Source organism: Sinohyriopsis cumingii, chromosome 11 (assembly GCF_028554795.1).
Source record: "Sinohyriopsis cumingii isolate HCF-2022 chromosome 11, ASM2855479v2, whole genome shotgun sequence".
NCBI classification, from domain to species: domain Eukaryota; kingdom Metazoa; phylum Mollusca; class Bivalvia; order Unionida; family Unionidae; genus Sinohyriopsis; species Sinohyriopsis cumingii.
Window position 1 is genome coordinate 90,334,895 of NC_142971.1, and position 12,077 is coordinate 90,346,971.

Sequence of the window (12,077 nt, forward strand, 5' to 3'; positions counted from 1 at the left end):
TTTCTTCAGTGTAATTTTGTTTTGATCATAAAACTTGATAATTGGATGCATCTCTTACTATGACATCTTTAAAACAAAAATGGTCATTGTGGCTTACATTTTGTACTGTGTTGATTCGTGCTTGACATATATACATCCATGCCTACTAAGGCCTGATCAGTATAGTATGAATAACAGAAACAACTTTCACTGAGTAACATCTGGCTTCTAGGGGTAGACAATAATAACTTTTCATGGAGATTTTTAGAAGAATAATTTTTAACAGATTAATAAAACATTAATGTGTTTCTTTTCAACTGGCTGCCTCAACTTTTGATGTAATAGAAAAGAATGTTCTTTTTTATTCTGTTACGCACTATCATGGGAGGTAGGTTGGTGGGTGGGTAGATAGGTAGTTACACAATAGTTCAGCACAATACTGACTATGTATGCCAGTTATTAGTTTAAATGTTAAATTTTAAACTGATTAAAAGTTCAGATTTAAAGATAAATGATTGCCAACAATAGGACAATTTGGAAAATGGTCCAAGATCACATTAGTCTGACTCTATCTGCTGCATGATATTGTTTGCAGTGAAAGCATGGAACTAGTGAAAGTAGAGGTGAGCTATGTGATGTAATCATTGAGTATACTCTGGTTTCTACTTTTTCATGAATTCTGTAATATTTTCCTTTTTGTGGGAAAAAATCAACTGCCCCAAATAATACGATATACTTGTTTGCAAAAAGGTGCTGGAAAGATTGTAATTTAATATAACAGTAGTTTTCAGGGTTGACATTCTTGAATGTACAGATTGCCTGTCATGAAGTTATGCTTCTTTGTTGTTATTGTTGTTGTTATAGGGTTTAACAACATTTCTCAGCACAAGATATGCTATACATGGCGGCCAGTATAAATGGTGGAGGAAGAACCTGGGAAAATCCCTTTGATCCCTCTAGTACTCATTTACTTCTTAATTATCTATTCACAGTTTATTTATATTGCATGAAACTTGAAATAAATTATTTATGAATACAAATTGCACTTATATCAGAGCACTTTTTATTTAAATGCATAATGCATAGTTTCAGACTTTGGTAAATTGTTGATGAAGCAAAAGGAAAAGATATAGTGTACAAATTATAATTTTCCAAAAAAAAAATCATGGTCTATTGGAAAGTGATTACATTCTTTTTTCAGAAAAGGAAAAAACGAAAACTTGAGGATGACACAGTCAGCCTACAAAGTGTTGATGCTGGACAAAAGGTAAGCCTTTTAACCCTATGATTCAAATACACATCTAGTATCATTGTCTGATTTATGCAGGTGTACATCTGGTATGACTGTTTGATTTACTTAGTCAGTGCTGTCCAACCCGCGATGCGGCCCTCAGCTTGAAGAAAAACATTTATCAGTGGACCATGGTGTCAAAAAGGTTGGACAGCACTGCACCTGGTATCACACTCTGATTAACTGAGATACACCAGGTATCACTGGCAGATTTACTGGGTACACATGGTTTATTTCAAAGCAAACTACAACTGAGTTTTTATGGTATTACTATTAATTTACAAAGTATTATTTCTGAATCTTCTTTATTGTATTTTGGAGATATTATTTAAGTTTAATGCAGTGGTATTTATGATTCTGATACAAGGAATTTACTTCATTCAGTGCAAGTTCAAACCTTCAATGTACATGTGGTGGACAGGTGGTGCCATTATGTAAATATGCACACTAAATGTGAGTGTTGAACCAAACACAACTGCTGTTCATTGTTGTCATACTGGGATCACATTTTAATGAGTTAGGCATTCACACTTTTAGGGCAAAATTAAAATGTAATTACTGATGTATTGATAAAAAAAATTCTAGCGCATAATCAAACAATAATTAACTAGACTAGAGTCAATAGGGAGAGGTTACTGTTACAGCAACCATTCAGATTATACACAAGTCTGAATTGGGTTGCAATAATAAGAAACAAGGAAAACTAAATGTATTGACTTCTTGAGCAAATTATAATCACATATAAAATAATTCATGATGATAGTCAACCTCAAGGTTATTTTTATTTTGTGTCATTATGATGGATAAAAGGCATTGATCTTTTAGTAGAAAAGAATATTGATGGTGTTCCTGGAGTTATGTTACATGAAAAAATTGCTATAAATTCATGTTCCAACATTTATAGGTCATAAAAATCACTTTTGAAAATAATTTAGCATATCCTAAGACTTAAAGTGGCAAAAGATTTTTATTCATTACGGTAATTGAGGCTTGAGGTGTGTTTCTTCAGACATATGCTTGTAAAATGGGTTAAAGACACTAATTTATCTTATATGGGTTTGAAAACACTGTCAATATCTATGCCTTGGAACTTGGAAATTTAACCACCAGATACGAAGAAAAATAATATAGCTGAAAGTTGCAGTAATTGTATAATTATATGTAATGATTGATGCATAGAAAATGAACTTTAGTTTATATATACAAGTTTTTATACTATAAAACTTCAGAGAAGTAACCTAGAAAAAGGCACAGAGACTGACTTGGGTATTCCCTCAACTAATTTTAGAAACTATTATGAACAGTGCATCACATACTCAGTTTCAACATGAACAAAGTAGGAGACTTTTGACCCCAATTGTAAAAATAAATATTAAACTCAAGGGACAACAGGCATTTGTTGGACCTAAAATTTTATATCTTAATCTGTATGTTGACCGTGATCTTTTGTACTGACTGAGTGATGTTTTTGCAAGTTTCAAGTATATATTAACTACATTTGCAACATTGATCCTGTTCTGCTATCGCATAATACACAGGTAGATGAGGGTCTGTGTTATTTGTTCTTTTGAAATTTTATTGATCAAGAATGTATTCCATCAGTTCTGTGATATTTACCTATACTTAGATGTTCATTGTTTTGTTTGATTGTTTGAAATTTTATTTCCTTATTTTATGAAGTTTGCTTTTGCATGGTTCAGTTCATTGAGAGCAATAAAAATTCATTGGATATGAAAAGAACTTCAAGCTCATTTCTCATTTTGTTGCCATGTTCACAAAGAATATATCAGGTACATTTTTTGAAGAAGTCATTTTTACATTATGCAGTTGTTTGTCACGTATTCAGTTTTATGTCCAAGTTTTATTCAAACTGGATTGTTATTTATTCATTGTACATCTGAGGAAATCTCATAATCAATGAAAGTAATGAAGAATTTCTGAGACAATTAGTCTTTTTCAACCACTCACTGAGGTAATTTGGACATCAGGTGTAAATTTCTTGAGAGGAAATACTTGCACATAATTCTCAGAAAAGATTGAAAAACTAATTAAAGCAAATGAAGACAAGCTCACTTCAGTGTCTTCAATATATTTAAAACAAAACTTTGAATTCTCACTGTTTAATTATTGAAATATACAAAAGATAAAAGGTTCTTAGATCTCCATGTTTGTGTAATTTTGTCCTGCATGTATACAGAATCTGAATGACACATTCTACTGGAATGCACCAAATATTGTAATAAATGTATTGTTACCATTTGACCCTATAGATCTATAATCACGAGATACCATTTGAACAAAATTATTTCTCTGCTTGATTCTCACATGGCACAAGATGTTACATTTCTTTCAGCCTACACCTCTCCCTTGATATCTCATGTGCAGTGTGTCCTAAAGGATAGATTGCAGCATAAGTGAAGGTGCAAGTTAAAAACTAAATTGGGTGGAGATCGATAGTGAGTTGAGAGAAGATTATAGGGATAGGTTAAATTGTTGAATAGTTTTATAGTTGTGTTGAATTTATTGTAAATAAATATTTTTTGTCTGATGAAGTTGTTTGCTTTTCTTTATAAATTACCGTTATATTCGAGATAATCAGTCTTGAAATTGTTTATTCAGAACAGAACTAGATTTTGTTTTTGTTTTGTTCTGTCAATGAAGTATTGATTCAGTGATTTCACTAAAGGTAAAAATTCCGAAAGTTTTGCACTTCCTTGCACCATTCTCAGTGTCAGTTTGAGTTTTGTGTGTTCACTACAAATTTAGGATCACACTTCTCCATAATAAACCCTATGTATGAGTGTGTGCATTAAGTACACCTTTCCTTTCAGTCCCTTACTACACTAATCACATTAGGATAAAGCACAGGTTACTGTCACATGCTGTAATGATGTTAGTTCCACAGGACTAGAATTTAACCTGAATCTCCTTGTAGTCAGGTCTAGTCGAGTGAAAAATATACGTCTTGATTAGAGATGTCAAAATTCTGGGAAATTTCTACCGGGTACACATCAGTAATAACAATCATTTACCCAGGTACCCAATCCAAAGGAAACTGTATTAAAAGTGAACCTGACCTGCTTTGTTGTAGGTTCACACATGCCAACCTACAAGAGAGGTATAAGCTTAATTATTATTGATATAAGTGGCAAAAAAAGCATAATCTGATCATAAAAAGTGCAATCTTTATATTACGTGCCATAATTACAGAAAACTATGACAAACATTCAATTATTTTTGCTACTTACCTGGATCTGTAGTAAAATATTTTGTCCCAAATCGGCTAAATCCATGTGGATTAGTAAAGATAATGACTGTTTGGATGTGGAGGCGAACACTCCTGTCTGCTGGGTGTCCTAGTCATCGCCTGTCTATGACTGGTTTCGTTACTATTGTAACTCATCAAGGGAATAATAATAATTCAGTAAATCAGTATAAAAATTCATAAGAGTTTGCTAATCATTTCAAAATATATGTGAGACTAAAAGGGAATTCCAAGTGAGAATAAAAAAAGCACCTGAGGGATATCCGTAATCATATAGATTCCCTGGTGTCTAACCACTTTAATTTATCTGACCGCAATATAGATTGTTTTAAATATCAGATAATAGAAATTATTAAATCAGATCCAGAGCTCTCTAGTAGCACTATTTTTAGATAGAGGACTTTATTGGATATACCAATCACATTCCACCATGTCTCCCAAGTCTGCGCGTCGGGTAATTCTACGCAACAATACATCATTTCTGTAAACATTGGATCACATGTTATTTTGGGTCAAAAATCCATTTTGTATCAAGAAAGAACGATTGCAATTTAATTAAGAATAGTGATATTCATAAAGTGTACCAAAATATCTGGCATTTTGACTCAAAATGCATATGAAAATGTGATTTCTAAATGTGAACATGAAGACCCACTCCATGACCTTCTTCAACTGACAACCCAGAAAATCAGATTTACTATGTGTCTTTTAGAATCATACATATAAATACATTATATAAAAGATGGAAATGTATACCTTAAATCAATACTGCATTTTAATCCAAGTTTCCATTTTTGCAAGTTGTCCCACATGTACAAAATCATCAGCTACCCAATGTGCGAACTTGCCACTAGAATATAAATTCTCAAGAAATTCACTGGCGTATAGTCTGTTTCTAAATTCTTAAGTAATTTGTCCCCATCAGCAAGATGTTGTAAACACGTTACATCATATTCATTGTTGTTTCTCTTCCACATAATATTTTTTTATTATAAAATGTTGAACTTTACTAACTTGTTTTACAAGATCGGTTTTGTTTGCTTAATATATCTTGCCATTTATTGGCATTATTACGTTCAGTTTTGTACTATATACTATAATGCTGACAGAAACAGTCCAAAGTAATGCATTTAATTTCTATTGCCCGATTAATAAATATTACATCTTTTCTGTGCGCAGAATAGGCCAACATACAGGAAAACACGGGGATGGTGTCCCCTGTGTCCAAAATTGATATTATTTTGAACAGAATATTCTGGTGACAACTGCCTCCTTTCAAATGGTAAGCATTGCTGTATTTTATTTTCATCAGTCAGTCGAATTCGGTATGCGTTTTGCTTCAGTATTGGAGAGAGAACCTTAAGTGTGAAGAAATACCCGACAGCATTGTACTCTACAGCTGGTAGGGATTAACATCTTGGTCTAAATGGGAGTTCAGTCAGTTTTAATGATGTGGATTAGTAGTTAGTACAAGAGTATAGACACAAAAGAAACTGATAAATTATTTATGCATAACACTCACTCTAACTAGTCTACATGTCTACATTAACTTTCGCGAATAGTCGCAAAGTCCACAAATGATGATTGTTGTATTATCCTCAACCTGCCATGGTTTGTCCCTTAATGACAGTCTGGTGCAACATGTTATGTTTAATAATATGACTCAACATTTTTCAGTCATATAAGATCCATCAGTGACATTGAAACATTCCATTTTATATTTTTTTTTTAAATTGTTATATTATACCTGGCTTCATTTATGTTCAATTTAGACTGGTCTGCTACATATATAGTATCAAAATAGAATGAATCTATGACAGATTGATTTCAAGATAAAGAGACCTGTCTTTTTTCTTGGAACTGTTTTCAGTAAAATTCATGCAAAAAATTACCACATTTACATACATAGTGAATTTTTATGAGATATTATTAAATAACAAAGATTTGTTTCCTTATGTTTAGATATTTCAGTGAAAATTTTCATTTTGTATTGTTGCCCATTATGTTCATTTTTTTCCTAACTAGGTTTAAGAAGTGCATGTTATGGTAACCAAGGTTTTGTGTTGCCTTTGTCGTGACAAAAAATACCTGGCTTGGGTTCTCCGCTAATAGGAAAGGTCCAGTAAACAAACACATGAACAGCGACCCTGACTACAGGGCCACAAACTTAAGGCAAAAGTGCATTAGTTGACCCGACATTTCTATTGTGCTTTCTTTTATTTGAATTGTTGTGTACTTATTTAAATTTTATTTCTTTATCAGTACATATTGTCACTGTTGACAAAAATTATTGACTCAGTTAATGTCATCAGGGTCTCAAAACAAGAACATTTAAGTCTGAGAAAAAGGTGCATGTACCATGGATAGGTGAGAAGTTAGGATGGTCTTGCTTGAAATATCAGCATTGATTCTTAAATAGGTCATGCAAGAAAGAAGAGAAGTGTCTTCCCTTGTATTATTATATAGTACATGTATGACAGGTAAATTTTAAGCAACATATGAATCCCTGTCATAATGAATAAATGGGCACACAACACAAGTCTTGAACTGTAATCGTTATTCTCTATCCCAATCTGAACTTGGAAAACTTTTTTAACGGGTACCCTGTTGTTTATCTTATTACACAGGTTATTATCAATGGGCAGGTACCAGAGTACCCGTTTACCTGTTGTCATCTTTAGTGCTGCTGAATCATCACTGGTCCTTTCCACATAACAATGTCAGAAGCATATTTAGATTAACAACACTTGTTTGTTTTTTAAATATCACCATTATTCATGCTCAAAAAGTGCAAATCTTGTTTTGAAAAAACTATCAAAGCTACATGAAAATATTCACTATAAGTTTAGGAGAAAAATGAGAACTTAACAGCCATAAATTATTTGTAAAAAGCAAGATCCCTGGACAGATTTATATAGCTTTGTCATCTTGATATATAAAAAGCAAGAAAATGAATGATCAACTTACCGTATATACTCGTGTATAAGCCCGTTCACGTATAAGCCGACCCCCAAACTGAAGAGGTATAAACACTAAAATGTACATGGCCCATGTATAAGCCAAGACATCTCAAGATGCATGAAGTAAGTTCTAAATGCATTTATTTAGGCAAACTTATATTTTAAAAAATTACATGTATACATATCTTGAGGTTGGCTTGCATGATTGTTAAAAAGAAATGGTATAGACTTGTTTGAAAAGTATTTATTTAATTTTCTGATTTTTTAGCACAAGGGAGCAGTCATTTTAGTTAGCAGTGTGCTTAGATCATGTATAATATCCAAAAGTACAAAATCCAAAGAAATATCATCCACATTACATTAATGTAGCATAGAGGTATGCCAACATTCTCTCCATTGTGCATGTTTTAAATGAAAACAACTTCACCTTACATATGTCACTCTCTCAAAAGTACATAATAACTGGTGAGCGCCCCCTGTTATTCTCAGTCCCGGTATCAACGGAAGATCACTTAAACTGCCACCTGTGTGGGCAGATAACTTTTAGTTTTTCAGCTGAAAAGTTTTAATATGGGAGGCTGGATTTATGAGGTGCTAGTAGTTTTCCTAAGGCATTATGATTGGGTAAGTATAATATCGAAGAGACATATTTTACTGGAAACAGTAGGTTTCTCTTCACAGGGACCAACATTTTAAAAAATCTTATGCGTTCCAGTGATTCAACTTCAGAAAAACTTCTGAGTGTTTTCCGCTGAAAGGTCCTTTAATTATGGTTCTGTGGACCATATTTAAAAAGCAGAAAAGTCTTTTTTAGAAGACCCCTTAATCTGTCAACCTTGGGAACATCTGATGATTATAAAGAATTCACACTCAGCTATAATAAAAAGTTCAGGCATTTATTTAGTCGATGATTTTACATTTGGCAATCAGATTTCAGAAGTGTGAGTTGAGTCAGAGTTTAAGTGTGAAGATTTCCTTAAATCTCAGATGAACAACTTGTTCACAGTTGAGTCTCTTGTTTTAACCTGCTTTAAACTTTACATTGATTTTATAGGGTCATTTGCTTTTTGGGGGGGGGGCTCTGTCTAGTATTTATTTACTTATTAATTGCTTGTTATATCACCACAATTATGAACATGTACTTTGAAGTTTCTGTCAATTACTGCAGTAAATTCATGCTAATAGATCTTTTTCTAAAAAAACACAATATTGTTAAATTATCACAAGGACTCATTCATAATGAGAATTTCTGCAGTTCGTCTGCATTTGAATTGCTGTCAAAGCCTATGTGTACAGTAGCGCCATAATTGGTTCCTACTGTTAAAGTGCTGCAAGGTTGTTAACAAAATGAAACCTTTTATTTTTCGTGTTGGTCATTTTGAAGCCAGTTTTTCTATTTGTGATGTAAGCAGTTTTATTCCATAATCTTCTGCATTCTTTACTCACTGAAGGAAATTCCCCATTGTCAAGTTGTTAATTTTGATTTACTCTTTTCTTGTGATCTCTGAACTCATAGCACTTGCATTTGTCATTTTCAGTTTACAGTTTGCTCCTTCAAATTTGGTTGTGAAAAAAGGTGCAAGGTTAGGGTCCATTCTGTGATGCACTGTTGTAGGTTTCATGCTATGCTAATCTTTTAATCCACTTCCCTCCTCCTCCACATTTTTTAAGAAACCATCCTTGTTTCAGGTAAAGAAACCTTGTGTGCATTGAAATGTCAATCTACAGTGTTCTCACCTATGAAGCAGAATATTTGTTCACATCATATATATTTAATAGAATAATCTAGTTTAGCATGGTAATTCACTTTTGACTTTACATAATTTTTGTGAGGGTCTGGGATGCAGATTGGTCTCCAGCGCTATCCTTTACAGATCACTCACACATCTTACCACTGTCCACCTAAGTTGAGTCTTAGCTTGGCCAACATGGGTTGATGAGAAAGCTTGCCAGTAGCTTCCTATGGGTCATTAGTTCTTCCTTAGTTCTTTCTCAACCTAATATACTAGCCTATCATGTACCAAAAAAATAAACCAAACTGTGATCTTTGGCATTAAATGAGTTATTAAACATAATTGCTACGCAAACATTTATCAGCCTGTGGCCCTGGTTGACTGAGTGGTCTAAAGTATTTGCCTTTACCATAAGATCACTGCCATCTCATCTCTGTTCACATGGGTTTGAGACTCAGGTATGCAAGAATTCTGCCAGTAGTTTCCTGTGGGTTGGTGTTTCTCACACACACACACACACACACACACACACACACACACCGTTCTTCCTCGACTAGTTATAATTATACTGGCCACCTATCATGTGCTGAGAAATGGTGTTAAACCCCAAACTGACATGTATCAACCTGTATATATCTAAGTGAGAACAACACTTGAGCAAATCAAAAGAAGGTGACCTTTATATTTAATGCTCTGGGAGTCAGAACTGTACAGTGCTTAGTAGTAGTTTGAGATCTGTCAAGAGACTAAAATCTTCTAGACCTGATGGCTAATTGTGTAAAAAGTGGAGAGAGTTCCACTTTAAATGAGGCTTATGCCACCAGAGCTACATAAGAATTCGTTTAAATTATGCTATAAAACTTGGCTGATATCTAATCAATTTTTCATCAAAAACATAACTTCCTTTCTAGGCTTGATTTGTGTGCTTATTTCTTAGAATGCAGGAAATAAGTTCCATCTAGATTAATCATCATGACATTAGGGTGCACTTTCATCAATCATGAAAACATGTTAGTGTCTTTTGATTTGCCTCTAGATGGCACTTTGCTTAATTATCAATCCAATTTTTAATGTTTCTTAGTCCGTATTATATTGAACCTTGGATATATTTTATCAAAATATGGCAGTGGTGTACATATATATGTACCATGCATTATGAGCTCGATCATTGTTTTGACCTTATATTAGTATAATATCAAAGAATTTTCTCCCTTTGTATGGCTTTTAGTTACAAAGTAACTAATAAAAGTACAATAATACTGTGGAATCAGTCTATTGTGGACGCACAAGGAACTGCATAATCTTGTCTTCAGTGTACAGGTGACCATTTTATAGCACTGAAATATATGTAAGCTAGGGTACATCACTTATTGATGGACATTCACTGTATCATGTAGTCCCAGTATGTCTTCAGCAAAATAAAAGTTACCATTAATGCCAAAGACTCAGATCCAATATTTAAGATCAATATTGAGCAAAATAGCAAGACCCATTTATTGGCAGTTGCACGCTGACAAGTATTTTGAGAAAATTAAGTGTTGCAGCTTTATTGATATCATTATTGTAGTTGGCTTATCACACTGTTTTGTACACATGACTACATGTGTTTGTGCATCAAGGTCAGAATCCAGGCTAAAACTGAAATATCATGGGTTTATTGACCAATAATAAAGTTGACGTATTTTTAAATCTATGGATTAGTATTGAATTTTTATTGGGTGTATTGATCACTAAGTATGTTATTCATATGAGAAAATATTGCTTTGTGTAGTTTTTGACAAATTGCCAATTGTAGGTCATTGATTTTTACATTTAGAAGTGTCTTGGGGCAGGTGATTGGTGCTTGTCATTTAATCATGGTCCAGTTAATTTGAGGGTCCTATCATCAGTCCTAATGCAGTTGATATAGAGCATTCGCCAAAATGGAGTGTACAAAGCTGCAAGAAAATTTTCTAGCATTTTTTATATATATCAGGGACCTTGCCTAATTAGTCAAAGAGAAATCCTTTATTTTAGTAATGTACTTTTTCAGCTATCAAACAGATGCAAACACTGTCCATGGAAATTTATAACTAAGTCTTGTTATTATGGGCCAAATGAGCTTTTTCTCTTACCTATGAGGTCATGAATAGAAAGAATTATCACATTTGCAGTGATGGTGAGTTGTCATCACCATTATGATTGATCTTCCAATTATTTTGTGTTAACCCTTTACCGCATGGAAGCGCCTTTGAACGCCTCTACTCCATTCGCATGGAATCGCCTTTTGATGCCTGCCCTTAACATCAGCCATATTTAGTGGGTTTTCGTAGCGCCACCTTCAGGGAAAAATTCCCTATTAGATACCTCATTCATTGCTGTGAATGACCATTATGTCAGATCACGTGGTTGCTGTTTATGCTCTAGTCGAAATCTGCTGTTTAAAGTAATTGGGTCTTATTTTCCACTCCAAAATGGAGGTCGCAGATTTCGTTCAGTACTTTTCACAATTAGAATCACAATATGAAAGCTTCAGTAACTTAGGTAAATTCTCTGATATTGATGTAGGTAGCAATTAGTTTTTATAAATTATCAAATTCAGATGACTTAGTGATGTAGATGCAGATGATGAACTTGTAAGTTTCGAGTATGAGAAATGACATCTACAGTTGGTCACGCGGCTTCACTGACTTGATGGTGAACAAGTACTCGGAAGATTTTAAAGCACATAAAAAATTCTTCCGTGAAAAATAATTACACAAAACTGCTGTTAAACGTAACATACACTACACTGCTTAACAGTTAACAGGCAGGCCTATGTGTATGGAGTCAAATAGGTAACAGGTGTTCTATTTATAGCGCACTGCACT

The 12,077-nt window shown here is 33.5% G+C and overlaps 1 protein-coding gene across 1 annotated transcript in view; it reads left to right on the plus strand.

The window, feature by feature from the left end:
* LOC149788963 (rho guanine nucleotide exchange factor 3-like) overlaps positions 1-12,077 on the plus strand; it is a 60,291-nt gene that overhangs the window by 16,924 nt on the left and 31,290 nt on the right. The window contains exon 3 of the mRNA XM_089975112.1: positions 1,181-1,246. Coding sequence (XP_089831238.1) covers positions 1,181-1,246 — 66 coding nt within the window. The remainder of the gene's footprint in view (positions 1-1,180; positions 1,247-12,077) is intronic.